This window comes from Eucyclogobius newberryi, unplaced genomic scaffold (assembly GCF_026437365.1).
Source record: "Eucyclogobius newberryi isolate DKJ021-1_F unplaced genomic scaffold, fEucNew1.0.hap1 SCAF_2, whole genome shotgun sequence".
Lineage (NCBI taxonomy): Eukaryota > Metazoa > Chordata > Actinopteri > Gobiiformes > Gobiidae > Eucyclogobius > Eucyclogobius newberryi.
Genome location: NW_027315834.1, coordinates 40,764,157 through 40,781,411, shown reverse-complemented (window position 1 = coordinate 40,781,411; position 17,255 = coordinate 40,764,157). Strand labels below are relative to the sequence as shown.

The 17,255-nt window shown below is 38.7% G+C and overlaps 2 protein-coding genes across 2 annotated transcripts; one reads left to right on the top strand and one right to left on the bottom strand.

Moving 5' to 3' along the window:
• The first annotated feature begins 2,859 nt into the window (after nucleotides 1-2,859).
• On the top strand, nucleotides 2,860-4,275 carry rbp4l (retinol binding protein 4, like). The gene is made up of 5 exons (XM_072455355.1): nucleotides 2,860-2,978; nucleotides 3,196-3,313; nucleotides 3,377-3,513; nucleotides 3,627-3,739; nucleotides 3,812-4,275. Exons 2-5 carry the CDS (start codon nucleotides 3,197-3,199, stop codon nucleotides 4,033-4,035), a joined length of 591 nt encoding a protein of 196 aa, XP_072311456.1. The 5' UTR covers nucleotides 2,860-2,978; nucleotide 3,196; the 3' UTR covers nucleotides 4,036-4,275.
• A 2,264-nt stretch (nucleotides 4,276-6,539) lies between these two features.
• On the bottom strand, nucleotides 6,540-14,277 carry LOC140368358 (keratin, type I cytoskeletal 18). The gene is made up of 9 exons (XM_072455353.1): nucleotides 14,017-14,277; nucleotides 13,242-13,367; nucleotides 12,882-12,964; nucleotides 12,579-12,735; nucleotides 11,051-11,215; nucleotides 10,815-10,940; nucleotides 7,208-7,425; nucleotides 6,958-6,983; nucleotides 6,540-6,671 (listed from the first exon to the last, which is right to left on the bottom strand). Exons 1-9 carry the CDS (start codon nucleotides 14,275-14,277, stop codon nucleotides 6,556-6,558), a joined length of 1,278 nt encoding a protein of 425 aa, XP_072311454.1. The 3' UTR covers nucleotides 6,540-6,555.
• Nucleotides 14,278-17,255: the final 2,978 nt, after the last annotated feature.

Here is a 17,255-nt window from a genome sequence, read left to right as displayed (position 1 = left end):
ACATTTCAGCGTGTGCTGTGTGAGATTTTACACAGAATGTCTGAAAAATAATGTCAATCTTTTTGAATTTTCACATGTAAAACATGTAAAAAATATAAATGCAAAAATGAATTGTGAAATATAATTTTCTTGGGAAAGGGAGCAGGTTCAACTCCCTTTTTATATAGTTTACATGTGTTTTATAATGTGCAAAATGATCTACCAACATCATCTTTTTGCAAAACTCATTTGTTTTATTTATAGATTGGGGATGCTTATAAGTTTTAGATATTTTCCTCAAGCATAAATGACCAATATTAACCTGTGCGTTTTATATTCAAGGAGAGAGCTGTGCAGACGAGAGGAAACTGTCTCGCCTGACACACACGACAGCTCTACAGGTAAACAAACACACTTCTTGCTTTTTTTGAACTATGAATTGGCCATTAAAGCTCTGTCAGACTGATCAGATTGAGCTGACCACAGTGTGTGTTCTCGGGCCCTCCGGACCACGCAGCGTCCCATCGAGCCCTCAGGTCATGTTATATTGGCACAAGTCCATCTTGAGGACATACTCTGCATTGCACAAAACAAATAAAGGGAAATTGAATAAAGAACAACGCTCCGAGGCTGTATTTCAATATTATATTTATTCATTTATTTTATTTGTTTAATTTTGGGAACTCAAACAATGTTCTTGTCCTGGATCTGACTGCAAACATCTCCCACACATGTGATGCTTTTGAATGCCACAGTTATCATCATCATCAGTCATTGGTTCAAACACTATCACCATATATGGACTAGGACCATCCCACTCCAGTGGCCAAGTACAGCCTCTTCATGCCAGAGTTAAGGTCGGCAAGGTAATGAAATAGCATCCTGGCCCCGCCCCCTGGAAAAAGTGGGTCTGTGGTCCAAATGTGGCCCTTTGTCTACGTCCCAAAGACAAAAAACATTTTATACCCCAAAAATTTGGGCATTTCTTTTTCAACTATCCCAAACTTGTTCGTGGATGATTTAAGGACGTATGTGTCACATCACAACTTACACAGTCTCCACTGCTCTAGAACTGATTAAATTCACAGTATTATGGATGAATCTATTGCTCGCAGTGGCGCAATTGTGTGGAGCATGTAAACATTTGACTACTGCAAAGTAAATTATTGTATAACTTGTATAAGTATTACTGTTTGTAAGTATTCATGAAATATACTAGTTAAATTTTTGATGCATTTGTGTAAATTTTTATACAAAATGTGATTAATTAAACAGTTTAAAACTTAATTAAATTGTTGTATACTACAACTTGCGTATTCTCTGGCCAATCAGAGAAGAAAGTAAACTTTGTGTTGGCCCTCTAAAATTATATTTTGGTGCGTGACAGGCCTGACTTACATTTATTCATGGGCCGTTACCATAGCATATATTATTATTATTATTATTATTATTATTATTATTATTATTATTATTATTATTATATAATATCATATATTTCGTATAAGAACAAGTTCTCAAGATGCTGCATAAAATAGGAAGCTGACACCCATGAACAGGCTAAAAAAGAGCATAGGCCATTGATTAAAGGCATTTATAAAACATTTATAAAATACAATTGGGGATGTGACTAATTTGAGATCTCAGGTCTTGAGGGTGATACTATTTATGTGTGGGATTAAAGAGCGTCCCAGTCAGTGGAAAAAATAGATCAGCTGTCCCTGTCTGGATCAGGCTTCATGTCCTGACTTTGAGATACTGTGTTTTTACCATATAACGGAAGAAATAATATTAGAAATACATATTAATTATTTACACTTGGCAAAATACTGTCACAACAGCCCATGGCAGCACACACAGAGAGACTGTGGTTTCTTATTAGTGACACGAGCTTGACCGATGGGGATTAATCCAGGAATTTACAGAGTTTGTAAACAGCAATTACATCAATTAGAGGCTGTAATACACTGACAATACGATCAACTCTGTGTTTCCCACAGGTTTGTGTCGTGGCTGAGGTGATAAGTAATTGGCTTTAATACAATTGAAATGACAAAAGTGAGTAAAAGTTTCACTCATTTGTTTTGCCAGTTTATTGTTCAGGGCTGAGAAGCAGTTACACTAAAGTAAACTCACTACTGCCACATTCACTTTTATTATTACTTAATTATCATTTTGAAATTGATTGTAGAGATTGCCGTCAGGGTTTAATCCTAAAATGTTGATGGGAAGGTGGCAGGGAACGCTAACGTATTATGAAGTAGTATAAAATAAAAGGCTGAAGACATATTTATGATTTATTCAAACATGTGACTTGGCCTCTTTTCCATCCACACAGTAAAATTCCACACTTTTCCTACATATTATTGCACACATTGCAGCATTTTAAAGCCTTCTCTCCAAGTTCGTTCCGGGGATATTTCAGGTCACGTTGTGAACATGTAGCTTAGGTGTTTAATCTCTGAAGCTGCACTTAATCAGAATAAGGATTCCGTTGTTAGTCAAGTGAATAGATGGAACACAAACCACAGTTTCAATTATTCCTTATTATTTCCTTCAGCACATGATTGAGGGATTATTGTGCTTTGGCGCCGGTGTGGCACGTGTTATCCTTAATATCATGATTTATCTAAACAAACTCCCTTCTCTCTGCAAATTTATAAAAAGCATTTTCTGAAAACCTTGTATTGCATTTATGTCGTAAATCTCATTTGTGGGCACAATGTATTACACTGTCTTGAGAACGTTTTGCAATACTCTCCCTTCCAGTTAGTTTCATAAAGAACTAATTGTTTTTATTGTAAGTCTTGGGCAGGTTTGAAAGTAGAAGCCAGATTACAGTAAGGATTTCGACCCGACAGGATTACTTTTAGATTTAAGCACCTTATTTAGTCCCAAGCAATGAAAATCAGCCGTAAGCTAGTCTGTGCAGAGTGTATATAAAGACTCACATACAAGACGACCTGACAGTGTCTGAACCCTTCTTCTCTCAACCAATCAAGGTAAGAAATAACATGTATTCATTATTAGTTAGTGTTTTGAAAGGGAACGGGTATTTTCATGTTTTTGTAAATACTGAATTTATTATGTTTGTTTGTAACACTATTTGTCCATCAAATTATTCTTGTAAAATGAGCTAGGATCAGTTCTGATTACAATGTTCTGTTATATTTCTTCTGACTGTGTGTTCTGTGAAGTAAAATGTTGTATTCCTGACAGAATGGCGTCCTCAAAGCTGCCTCTGCTGCTGGTGCTGCTGGCCTGTGTGGAGCGCAGTCTGTCTGCTTCTTGTGTTGTTGACAGCTTCAACGTCAAAGAGGATTTCGACCCAAAGAGAGTGTGTTGATAAAATATGACTCAGATGAATTATTCTGTATACTGACTTGTGTCTGGCCTGTAGTATGCAGGTAAATGGTACGCTCTGCAGAAGAAGGATCCTGAGGGCCTTTTCCTTCAGGACAACATCTCTGCTGAGTACACCATCGATGATGATGGAAGCATGACTGCCTCCTCCAAAGGACGAGTCACTCTCTTTGGGTACGTTTCAAGTTAAATAATTGTCATTCTCACTCAGCGATCAGAATAATGTTTCAAGCCTCATTGCCCACCTCTTTTTTGTCAAGTTTAAGGAATGTCTTTTTGTGTTTCAGCTTCTGGGTTGTGTGTGCTGACATGGCTGCTCAGTACTCTGTCCCTGACCCTACTACTCCTGGCAAAATGTTCATGAACTACCAGGGACTGGCCAGTTACTTGTCCAGCGGGGGTCAGTAATGATTGTTTTCCCTTAGAGCCAATTTCTCTTTGAATGACTAACAAGTTGTTTGTCTCACCTCAGGTGACAACTACTGGGTGATTGACACTGACTATGACAACTATGCTATCACCTACGCCTGCCGCACCGTGAAGGAGGACGGCTCCTGCGAGGATGGTTATGCCCTGATCTTCTCCAGGAACCCCCGTGGCCTGCCACCAGCCATCCAGCGCGTCGTCCGCCAGAAGCAGGACGAGATCTGCATGGCCGGACAGTTCCAGCCTGTGCTGCAGTCTGGAGCCTGTTAAACTGATCAAACACCACGAGCTGCAGAGGTCTGCCTGCTACAGTGTGCAGCCTCAGCAGAGTGAGACTGATAGTGAGACATTTTGAATGTGAGTGTGAAAATTCAATTACCTGCTTCACAGTGGACAGCTGGGATTTTCTCACGTTTTGCCATTTACTTGCTGTAAGGTCAAAATCATCAAACCAAGAAGTTGTTGTTCCATTTCTGGTCAAAACTAAAATAAAATATTTTTATTATGTAATGTGTTTGTTGAAGTATAAATATAAGTACTTATTGGACTTTGATCATGTCTGGGATTAGTTTGGATCTGGAAACAAACAAACAACACACACAGTGTGTGCAAGGGGCTAATGGGCTTACAGTGGTCTGATGTGTAAAGACATTAGAACCTTTAACACCCCCTCACCTTTAACACCCCATACCTGGGTACTTACATGTCCCTTTGAACAAGAGGTTAATAAAGGTTTTACAAGGTTTTTTTATTTACAATGCCTATTGCACAGTGCAATAATGTACAATAGATAGTACACCATACTACACAATGTTTACAGAGCATGATGAGTGAATAATAGTTTATAGCACTGCAGTTTGAGGTGTGAGAGAGTTGTGTGCAGTCAGACTCAGACACATCTTTAGGGAACAAGGGCTCAGAGCTAAAGTAGTTAGTGTGTAAATATGCTTTGGTCTGATGGGATCCGCTCAGACACTCAGTGTCCAACTCTAGTTAAAACTGACTTCTTCTTTTTGTACTTTTTTGAAGTTAATTGATTGTTTTCATACATAGGAATTTTAAAAATTGTATTCACAAGTTTGTTCATTGCCAATGAACAAACTTGTGAATGTGCTTTGGCAGTTTGATGCAAACATAACAAAAGTCCAATAGTAATAATCCTACTACATTAGCCTGTGTAATAAAGTAAAATGAAATATCATTAATGAAATACAATAGTAATAGAGTAAATATAAAAACAAAAATATGCAATGGAAAGAATACCAAAACCAAGCAGTTCTGTGTATTGGTGTATTGATTATGTTGTGTTCATGAGTCCAACGTCAGAGGGGAAGAAGCTGTTCTTGAGAGGCGAGGTTCTGATCGAAATGGATTTTTAATTTATTTATTTCTTAGATGTGATATGTCCAGTAGAGCATAATCAAAACCCAAGAGTTGGATTAAATTGTTGGATTAATGTTAGTGACATATTTGTACTATTAAAAAAACATGGGGGCCCAAGTATGGAAAGATGGAAACATCTTTAGATGGATTACAAATGGTTTAGAGTCCTAGTGAATAAAATTGACAGACATTGGTAAAATCAGTTTCGAAACAGCACTGATGCCAAAAGCATTACGTTTGGTCTGAAGTGCTGAGATCTGGCAGGCTAAGTTTGTGCGGCCCACTCCAGGGTGTCACATGATTTGTGGAGGGGACATAATTGAAGCCATTGTTTTTTTGGTCTGGGATCTGAATACCTTTAAAATGTCCCAATGTCACAGCCAACATACTTATTCCACACTCCGCCTGTGTTGTAACTGTTGTAATTGCAGTTGTGATCTATTCTTATCCATCATATGCTCTTGACTTGGACTGGAATAGTGGTGTCTGATGGCTTTGTTTTTGAAACATAACTGGACTGTGTAATCCCATAATCTGTCCGTCTGCTGTTATTCTTATTTTTACACAAACCACTGCCATTTGAACCCAGACTAAAAGAAGCATTGCGGTTAGGACATTTGCTAAATACATGCCCTGTCCATCAACTAAAAAGAGGAGGGTAATGACTAAACGACTACAGGTTTACAGCACTAGATCTTTGTTCAGTATTTCATTGAGATGTTTCAACAACTAAAGACAACATTGTCTTTTTCCCTTGGGTATTTTCTTCTTATAACCTCTTTAGAAGTCTGCTTAGTTTTTGGAAGTTAACTTTACCATTATTCTATCCTTAAGAAATATTTCTTTTATAAAGTAGTTATCTTCAACTTCAGTGACATATGAAAGATTACAAATTGTACTTATTATTCATTCCTATAAAACAGTTAAAACAGAAACCTTCCTATAATGTAAGGATTGAGCCCTTTTTAAAAAATGGATGAACAGACCTTTTTATTAAACTTTTTTTGTTAATATAGTAACAGTAACGTATATTATGCCCATTATAGACTTACTAGTATTAGTTATTTGCAAATATGAACTGTACAACTGAATTGAAGTTATGTTTATTCAAAGTACAATCACAAAACTATTAACGTTAGTTTTTCCATGTAAGCATGTTGGTTATGACAAAGTAAAGTAAGCTAACCACAATATCACATTCAGTATTAGTTGACTCTATATTATGTTTTTTTCTGTACAGCACATTCATTTTAGTAACACAACTTTGAGGGGAAAAAACACAAAATTACAATTTTATTTCAAAACAAGTTATGACTTTTGTCTCACATGAATCACATACAAGAACAAAATATATTTCAAAATAGTTTTTTATAAGAACTCATCTGAACTCAACCTGTTATGGTTTTTCTATTTCTTAGTTTCCTCGATTTGTTCCACCTCACTGCTCTCGTCCACCACTTTTCCATTGACCATTGTTTGTGTAACAACCTTCACTATCTTCCTGGTGCGGACATCAGGCTCCTCTGCAAAACAAGGAAGTACATTTTGTTACAAATTGACTCCACTAAAAGCACTTCCTCTCCAAAACCCCATGATAATGGTAATAGAATCAATAATTCACTCATTATTATCTCAATTCTTTGATGTACTTTAGTATTTAGACAATTGATATAGTTGCATAGTTTTTAGGCTATTTGACCTGTACATTTTATATAAATACATTATCTGAATTTGAAGCATTTAAGCATTTGTAATAATTCATCCATTGGTTTGAAAATGCAACACACTATTTATAGGAAAGGTACTCACTTTTGGGAGGTAGAACTTCCTTAACCCTAACAAGAATAACAAGAATAGTACAGTAAGAAATTAGAAGTAAGAAATATTATATTAATAAATAAGCATGATCATTTGTAAATATCAGAGATTTTTACAACATGCACTGAGATTATGTCCAGTATGTACCAGTTTTAATAATGCATATTTGAGTATTTTTTAAGATATAAAATTATAACAAGATTGATCATTTCCTGTGTGTATTGAATGAAGAGTCACTCACATCTCCTCTCCTTCCAACAGGCGCCTGTAGGTGGCGATCTCCAGCTCCAGGTTCTGCTTGATGCGCAGCAGCTGTTCGTAGTCGGTCTTGGTGCGCTGCATCTCCAGTCTGAGCTGAGCCAGGTCGTCCTCCAGCTGGGTCAGAGTGGACTGTAGACCCTCCATCTCAGAGGAATACTTCTGACCCGTCTCACCCAGGTTCCCCTCAAGAGCCAAGATCTGAACACACCAGATAAACCTTTCACCTCTGTCCTCGTTATACTGGCACATAAAATGTAACATAACCTGGTCTCACATGAACAACAAGCTGTTGTTATGAGGATTCTACTTTGTATTCTCATAGAAACCAAACCCTGAAAATGCATCTCGATGAAACGAAAATGACTTCCTAAAGGATTTTCATGTTATTAGTTGTGACATAACATTGCCTTGGCATCCAGAGCAAACCTTATCAGTGTGTATCATCTCCATCAGCCCCAGTACAGTTTAGCAACTCTATCCCGCCTGTGTTGGGATGAGTTATCAGCGTGGGAGAGACTGTTTACTGTCAACAAGGGATTACAAGATAGAAACACTTTTCTCCCATAAATGACGGCGACAGGGAAGACATTTGAACTGCAGTCATCACAGGACTATTCTAGATCCAAACGAGGGTCAAGTCTGGTCTAAAACAGGACTATTCTAGACTTAAAGAAGGGTCAAGCCTGGTCTAAAACAGGACTATTCTAGATCTAAAGAAGGGTCAAGCCTGGTCTAAAACAGGACTATTCTAGATCCAAACGAGGGTCAAGTCTGGTCTAAAACAGGACTATTCTAGACTTAAAGATGCAAACATAACAAAAGTACAATAGTAATAATCCTACTACATTAGCCTGTGTAATAAAGTAAAATGAAATATCATTAATGAAATACAATAGTAATAGAGTAAATATAAAAACAAAAATATGCAATGGAAAGAATACCAAAACCAAGCAGTTCTGTGTATTGGTGTATTGATTATGTTGTGTTCATGAGTCCAACGTCAGAGGGGAAGAAGCTGTTCTTGAGAGGCGAGGTTCTGATCGAAATGGATTTTTAATTTATTTATTTCTTAGATGTGATATGTCCAGTAGAGCATAATCAAAACCCAAGAGTTGGATTAAATTGTTGGATTAATGTTAGTGACATATTTGTACTATTAAAAAAACATGGGGGCCCAAGTATGGAAAGATGGAAACATCTTTAGATGGATTACAAATGGTTTAGAGTCCTAGTGAATAAAATTGACAGACATTGGTAAAATCAGTTTCGAAACAGCACTGATGCCAAAAGCATTACGTTTGGTCTGAAGTGCTGAGATCTGGCAGGCTAAGTTTGTGCGGCCCACTCCAGGGTGTCACATGATTTGTGGAGGGGACATAATTGAAGCCATTGTTTTTTTGGTCTGGGATCTGAATACCTTTAAAATGTCCCAATGTCACAGCCAACATACTTATTCCACACTCCGCCTGTGTTGTAACTGTTGTAATTGCAGTTGTGATCTATTCTTATCCATCATATGCTCTTGACTTGGACTGGAATAGTGGTGTCTGATGGCTTTGTTTTTGAAACATAACTGGACTGTGTAATCCCATAATCTGTCCGTCTGCTGTTATTCTTATTTTTACACAAACCACTGCCATTTGAACCCAGACTAAAAGAAGCATTGCGGTTAGGACATTTGCTAAATACATGCCCTGTCCATCAACTAAAAAGAGGAGGGTAATGACTAAACGACTACAGGTTTACAGCACTAGATCTTTGTTCAGTATTTCATTGAGATGTTTCAACAATTCTAGACTTAAAGAAGGGTCAAGCCTGGTCTAAAACAGGACTATTCTAGATCTAAAGAAGGGTCAAGCCTGGTCTAAAACAGGACTATTCTAGATCCAAACGAGGGTCAAGTCTGGTCTAAAACAGGACTATTCTAGATTTAAAGAGGGGTCAAGCCTGGTCTAAAACAGGACTATTCTAGATCTAAAGAAGGGTCAAGCCTGGTCTAAAACAGGACTATTCTAGATCCAAACGAGGGTCAAGTCTGGTCTAAAACAGGACTATTCTAGATTTAAAGAGGGGTCAAGCCTGGTCTAAAACAGGACTATTCTAGATCTAAAGAAGGGTCAAGCCTGGTCTAAAACAGGACTATTCTAGATCTAAAGAAGGTTCAAGCCTGGTCTAAAACAGGACTATTCTAGATCCAAACGAGGGTCAAGTCTGGTCTAAAACAGGACTATTCTAGATTTAAAGAAGGGTCAAGTCTGGTCTAAAACAGGACTATTCTAGATTTAAAGAAGGGTCAAGCCTGGTCTAAAACAGGACTATTCTAGATCTAAACGAGGGTCAAGCCTGGTCTAAAACAGGACTATTCTAGATCCAAACAAGGGTCAAACCAGGTCTAAAACAGGACTATTCTAGATCTAAACGAGGGTCAAGCCTGGTCTAAAACAGGACTATTCTAGATCCAAACAAGGGTCAAGCCTGGTCTAAAACAGGACTATTCTAGATCCAAACAAGGGTCAAGCCTGGTCTCAAACAGGACTATTCTAGATGTAAAGAAGGGTCAAGCCAGGTCTAAAACAGGACTATTCTAGATCCAAACAAGGGTCAAACCAGGTCTCAAACAGGACTATTCTAGATGTAAAGAAGGGTCAAGCCTGGTCCAAAACAGGACTATTCTAGATCTAAACGAGGGTCAAGCCTGGTCCAAAACAGGACTACTCTAGATCTAAACAAGGGTCAAGCCTGGTCCAAAACAGGACTATTCTAGATCCAAACAAGGGTCAAACCAGGTCCAAAACAGGACTATTCTAGATCCAAACAAGGGTCAAACCAGGTCTAAAACAGGACTATTCTAGATCCAAACGAGGGTCAAGCCTGGTCTAAAACAGGACTATTCTAGATCCAAACAAGGGTCAAGCCTGGTCTAAAACAGGACTATTCTAGATCCAAACAAGGGTCAAGCCTGGTCTCAAACAGGACTATTCTAGATGTAAAGAAGGGTCAAGCCAGGTCTAAAACAGGACTATTCTAGATCCAAACAAGGGTCAAACCAGGTCTCAAACAGGACTATTCTAGATGTAAAGAAGGGTCAAGCCTGGTCCAAAACAGGACTATTCTAGATCTAAACGAGGGTCAAGCCTGGTCCAAAACAGGACTATTCCAGATGTAAAGAAGGGTCAAGCCTGGTCCAAAACAGGACTATTCTAGATCTAAACGAGGGTCAAGCCTGGTCCAAAACAGGACTATTCTAGATCTAAACAAGGGTCAAGCCTGGTCCAAAACAGGACTATTCTAGATCTAAACGAGGGTCAAGCCAGGTCTAAAACAGGACTATTTTAGATCTAAACAAGGGTCAAGCCTGGTCCAAAACAGGACTATTCTAGATCCAAACAAGGTTCAAACCATGTCTAAAACAAGACTATTCTAGATCCAAACGAGGGTCAAGCCTGGTCTAAAACAGGACTATTCTAGCATGTCAAGTAATTATATTTAACCAAAGCTCTCTTGGTAAATTTTCAAAGATCAACGTAAAAGCTTTAAATGTTGAACTTCTGTGGAATATGTGATAACTCTTGGCTTCATTTGAATACCTGTTTGTGCAGACTATCCAGCTCCACCTCCAGTGTCTGCAGGAAGCGCTGCCTCTCCGTCAGCTCACTCTGGGACCCTCTCAGAGCCTCATTGTTCTGCTTCACCTCATTCTGCACTGTCTCCAGCTGATGCCAAGAAACACAAGAAAAGTATGAGTTTAATCTAATGCTTTCTACAGAAACTTTATTGACACACTAAACACATGTGAGCTAAACAAATACAATGTATATCTGACCTTCTTGCGGTACCAGTGTTCAGCCTGCTCCTTGTTCTTCTTGACGATGCCCTCGTACTGAGAGCGCAGGTCCGACAAGATGGTGCCAAGCTCTGGGCCTCGAGCAGTGTCCACCTCCACGTTCACCTCATCTCGGGCAATGCGAGACCTCATCTGCTCCATCTCCTACAAGACAAGCCGGGCATTTTAAGTAAGGCTAATTACATAAATATCAATACTGTTTGTAGCATGGCATGTCCTTCCCCTTTTTTAGTTAGTAAGTTTGTTTATGTGAGCTTGGATGCATTAGTAATAAAAGTGACCAAAAGAAGTAGGCTAAAGAAAATGCCTATTTTTTTTATTTTTTTTTATTTTTTAATGAATCAGATTAGAGCCCATTGAGATCGAGACCTGTTTTTCATTATATGTCCCTCACCCCAAGTGCTTTATCGTATCAATTTAGTGTGGTTGGCGAAGAGGGTGTCATTTCAAACAGCACTTAATTTATTCTATAAAGAAGTAGGACACACACTCTCCTTCCAAATCATTATTGCTGTAACTCAACACCCAATAGTGTTTAGTTTTCCCTTAATAATTCAGAATGCATTTTTTATTACCTGTGGAAATGCAACTGTGTCCAGACAAATGTCTCTAGAATAGAATGAACCATGTGGCTAATTAGACTGGTGTTCTGCTGAATGTGCTGAACACATGTCTTGATGAACATTTGTATAAACCCTACACCATGTGGTGGCTTGAAGGATGTGGCGATCGCTCCATTATTTAGACTGTTTCCATCAATAGTTAATAGTAGCGAGCTCAGTTTACCTCTGGCCTTTTGGCTCCCCCACATTGAGTCTGTCCATGGGTCGAGCACACTTTGTGCTTCTCTTTCACTCTCCCTTTGTGACAGATGTTATGTCATGTCAGTGCTATGGGATCTGGTTTATAGGCTACGTATGCTTTTCCCTTTAGCTTATAGTTAGGTTCTTAAACTACATTTATTCATAAGGTTAAGCACAATGATGGAAACTTGTGCAGAAACTGTATACAAGGGAGTAAGATCCAGTTTCTCATCTAATCCCAAAGGTCCTGTTTTGTTTGAAAAGGAAGTCAAGCTATACATTTAGAAGCGCTGACATACATTTTATAGAAGGAATAGAAACAAAGTAGTGAATAAGCACTGTGTATCTACTAGCACCTCCAGCATTGTGACATGTTTAGAAACAACAGAAGATGATGGATGTGATATGAGCTGTTGACCTTTATCAATGAAAATGACCAAAGAGTAGTCCTACAACACATTCTGCATATTGGAATATTGATTTCAATGTTAGTTCAGTGTAGAACTACCATTAGCCTACGGTCAGGTGTGGGAAACTAAATCTCTTTTGTTTGTAACTAGAAGGCAACTCCCCCACTACCTCACCCCCCTTTACTCTGCCCAACTCTTTAAAAGGAACTCTTGAGTGCCTCGAAGTGGGTCAGGCAGATATCTGGTTCTGTGTGAAAGCCGGATGAATGTGAAAGAGGTGATTGATTGACTGACCTCCTCATGGTTTTTCTTGAGGAAGTAGAGCTCCTCCTTCAGGCTGTCCAGGTCGCCTCTGAGGCTAGCGATGATCTGCTCGTGGTCCGTTTTAGCCTTTTTCAGAGCCACACAGTCGCGCTCCACAGACTGACACATCACCAGCTCCGTCTCCCACCTCAAAAGTTAACGATATAATGAGTTATGCTCTGTTATCAGCTTGAGATCAATACGGTCTTGTCCCCTCGGAAACAATGATCTCATTATTCAAGCAACCACCCCTCAATGTGTTACTTCTTGTTGGTGTAATAGTTGAACACTCACTTGATTCTAAAGTCATCAGCAGCCAGTTTGGCATTATCAATCTCTAACATGAGACGGGCATTTTCCAAGGTCTTCTTCCTCACCTGACAAATATTAACACACAGTGAGAGGGTAAGAAGAAACATGATTTCAACAATGCTTTCTTTCTCTTTGGTAGTGGTATTGATGTAAAAAATGTGCAAATGCAGTTCAGATTGAAAGACAGGAGTTGGTGAATATTGTTCTAAGATTGTATTTGTTGTGGTTATAGCAGCTAAATATTGTACATTATTAGGATAAATAATTAATTGTAAAGTATTATCCTGAAAATGAATCCATTTCACTTGATTTGACTGTGTTTCTGTCTCTTTAGATGCATACCTCCTGTTCAACAGCATGAGCTTGGGCCATCATGGAGTCGAGGTCGTGACCTTTGGGGATGCGATCGAGCATCAGCTGTTTGATCCGACTCTCCAGGTCTGCGTTGGAGCGTTCCAGCGTACGCACCTGCACAGGACCGAGCAGAAAGAGGTCATTGATGCACAAATGTGTCTGAATGGTTCTACGATGTAAAGCTAATGGAAGCAGATAAGTGGTTAGCATTGGACAGTAAATGTTTTAGATGTATGTACTTTACTTAAGTAGTTTTTACATTGGATATGTTTTACTTTTACTTCACTACATTTGGAGACCAAGTATCTATACTTTTTTTTTAACTAGACTGAAAAGTACAAAGTATTTTTCAGTTGGTTTTGAGGAGGTTTTCTTAGCACGTTCTTGGTGACTTCCATACTAAAAGTTCTGAATTCAAACCTGAATTTTGAGCAAACAAAAATACGCATGAAATTCATTAGAAAAAATGCATTTGAATTAATATTCATTAATATTAATTTATTGTACGCTTTAATTGTTCTCAAAATCTGCAAGAAATACTTTTAGATTCTTCAATACTTGTACCTGAGTAATGTTTTGCACATGTATCTGTACTTTTACATAAGTGACTTAATTGAGTACTTCGTGCACCTCTGCCATTGAAGGGCACACGGCATTTAAAAGCTGTTTTTGTCCTGTGTTAAGAAACCCTAGTCTGATTCTAAGCCTGATACGCCTGTGGTCTCTTTGGCTGTGTTTAAATAGTTTTAACAGTGTGACAGACCTTGTCCAGGTAACTGGCCAAGCGACTGTTCAGACTCTGCATGGCCTCCTTCTCGTTGGCGCTGTTGCCATGGAGTCCATTCAGTTGGAGGCTGATTGGGCCATTTAAATCTTGGCCGATAGAGGCTGAACGGGTCAGCGGGCTGGCAGTGAAGGAGACGGAGGCTCGGGAGCGGGCGCGCCCGGTGTCCATTAGAGAGCGGCAGGAAAAAGAGGGCTGGCGTGTCACAGAGATGTTCCTCATTGACATGCTGGAGGACATGATGGAGCTGCAAACAGTAGAGAAGATAGTTAGTGCTGCTTGACCAGGGAGTAGCTTAACTGTATAACAAATACAATTTATTCTATTAGTATTCTATTAGTATTCAAAGGATACAAGGAGACTTGCTGTGTGCAGTGAACAACACAGCAAGTCTCCTTGTATCCTTTGAAAGCCATATGATATGACACAGTGCTCATGACTGCACTTAGTTGTGTAAAAAGTGGCATTAGGAACTTTAAAAGTTAGATATTAAACCTGCAGATACATTTGATAAAAGACTGACCACAACCTCAGTAAATGCATTCGGTAAATTTCTAAACCATTTTGTCTGAACCACCATACTTGTACTTTACACTAAGATGACAATATTTATTCAGGTTTCAGGTATTAAACAGGCCAAAAATAACATGTGGATTTTCTGTTAAAAAATCTCCAATTGAGTCAGACACAGTTATTTCAAGTTCTTTCATTCTTGATGGTTTTATAGAAAATCCACAACATACCAATGACAAAGAACAGGTTCAAAATCGTAATCAACACAAAACACAATCGAACATCTAAACACCAAAATCGCTGTAGATATGTAAAAACAAAATTAATTCCACTTCTCTGTCGCTGCGCCATCCCTCATATTCACTTTTCATCTTGTGTTTTTCCTCTTTTAAAACAGATAATGCAAGAAACCTATAAGCCCATTATTACAGTCATATTAGAAGAAAAAGCACACATAAGAAATATACCTCATATTCATACTTTTGAGATGATTCTTTCACTACTTCCACAGAGCTAAAGCCTGTAAGGAGATGAATATAGTGGCAGCGTAACAGCTGTTAAACGTGTTTGACCAATTCTGAAACATGAGGGGATTATTGTTGAAACAGCAAATGTCATGACCAAAATATATAACTTCAAAAGCCAGACAGTTCGACCCCTAGGGTAATTTAAAGCTACTGTTACATGTCTGAGGAAAGAGCACTTTTGCAGCTCTTAAAGAAATGTATTTCAGTGTATCAAAAGTACAAGCTGTTCCTCATAAACTGGACCCGTGAGCGCTCACTGAAATGACAAAAGCGGTCTTCAAATGAGTGCATTGCTGACTACTGTCTATTGAAAACAACCAATATTGCGATCGAATTTTGTTAAATAAATGCATGCAAACCTAAATTAGCTCTATAATGTCAAGGATGTATTTTGCAATCAGGTAAACTGTCTGTCTTACAACCAGTCATTTTGTGTTTATCAGTGAACCATGTCCGTCCCTCAGTGCGTGTCGCTGTGTGTCCCATTGGCAGATTAGCGGTCAAGGGAACCTCTCTGTCTGGGTGTCACCTGATCCTCACTTCAACGTTCCCACAACACTACAAAGGACCCTGCACTAGACAGGCGCTCGTTGTTCGCATGAAAGATAAGACTTGGGAGAAATGACGGAGAAAAAAAATTTCAAAGTGGATTCCGGGGAGTGAAAGAGCTCGATATTTTTATCTGACCATCGCCAGATTTAAACACTCTTCAACTTTCCTTCATACTTTCGATCTAACTCTGAACTTTCAATTATTCATGGGCCATAATTGTGTGGAAGGTTCATATTGATATAAAGAGTCGGTAGGGGTTGGTGGATGAACAAAACAAATGAATGTGACTCACCGTTTGTGTCTGCAGTTGCAGGTGATGTGGGATCCAGAGGAATGCAGCGGGCTCTGTGCTGCTGATGCTACAGGTGAGGCTTTATGCAGGTGTGCAGGAGGTGGGAGGAGCCACAGAGGGAAGGTCGCTCTCTAGAGCATTTAGTCGTTTAACACATTGTCCCTTCAAAGCAAACACATATTTACATAACGAAACGCCAAAAGCAACATGTTTTATTCATCTTGTCTTTGTTTATTTGACGTATATTTAAAATGCTGTGACCTAAAAAAGTTTGTCCTGGAGTGTTTACAGTATGTTTATCTCTCAGAGCCTATTTTACGTCTCTTTATTTGATCTGAAGTGTTAACCTAAAAATAAAAATATAACATTGTTTTTAGTTCAGAATCAGATTCTTTATTAATGGTCAGACAAGCAAATTCAGAGTTTATTTTAGTCTTTATTTCAAGTACAGAGACATCAAACTCATAAAAACAGAGATGTTCGGCATCAGATTATATCTAAATATCGAGTTTCCATTTGCATTCCATCTATTTTTTTAATAACTATGATAGAATCTATACAGTCTACAAAATATTTGTAGAAACAAAACTGCTAACATTATTGACAGTGCGATCAGGCCAGTTGATTAAAACTAACAGTGGCGTTTTTTTCTAGACAATTAAGATTGTGACCTGCCGCTCCATGTGTGACAATCAAGCATTCCGGCTCATATATCATTTACTATAAATATCTAATCATCAGCAGTAGTGGCCCATTGAGTCGCTCTCTGCATGCCTCCTGTCCACTTGTCTCTCACCCCTCTGCAACCAGATCCCCCTTCTACCTGTTAGAGATGAAATATTCAACAGAGGAAGAAAAACGGCTGCAAAAAGAGCTTTAAAAACCCAGTGATGTGTGTTTAGTATGAAAAGAATGGGGTGCGTAAGGTTGGAATCTATAATACTTTTAGCTGTTGAAAATGTTGCAAGCAGAAGTCCTTAAAAATACTTTGTTTGCATTTGTTTTTTGTTTTTGTGCATTTGTATGAAGGTGGCAAAGCTCAAATAGAAATAGGTAGTTTAACAATAATAGCTATAAGAGAGTTTAAGTCAAGATAAACAAAAAAGATATTGCTTGGCCTTTCTCTTTATTCTTAGAGATAAAAGGTTTCCTGTGTCCCATCCATTTTCTTCCGCTTATCTGGGGCCTAGTCGCGGGGGCAGCAGTCTAAGCAAGAACTTCCCTCTCCCCAGACATTCCACCAACTCCTCCATGGGAGATTCTGAGGCGTTCCCAGGCCAGCCAAGAGACATAGTCCCTCCAGCGTGTCCTGGGTCTTTCCCGGGGCCTCTTCC

Excerpts from the sequence above, each read along its gene's own strand:
- rbp4l (XM_072455355.1), top strand. The coding sequence starts at position 3,197 with ATGGCGTCCTCAAAGCTGCCTCTGCTGCTGGTGCTGCTGGCCTGTGTG. Across the intron at positions 3,314-3,376 it reads AGGATTTCGACCCAAAGAGA|TATGCAGGTAAATGGTACGC; the intron begins GTGTGTTGATAA and ends TCTGGCCTGTAG. Across the intron at positions 3,514-3,626 it reads GGACGAGTCACTCTCTTTGG|CTTCTGGGTTGTGTGTGCTG; the intron begins GTACGTTTCAAG and ends TTTGTGTTTCAG.
- LOC140368358 (XM_072455353.1), bottom strand. The coding sequence starts at position 14,277 with ATGTCCTCCAGCATGTCAATGAGGAACATCTCTGTGACACGCCAGCCC. Across the intron at positions 12,965-13,241 it reads CTCATGCTGTTGAACAGGAG|GTGAGGAAGAAGACCTTGGA; the intron begins GTATGCATCTAA and ends AATATTTGTCAG. Across the intron at positions 12,736-12,881 it reads GCTGATGACTTTAGAATCAA|GTGGGAGACGGAGCTGGTGA; the intron begins GTGAGTGTTCAA and ends TTAACTTTTGAG.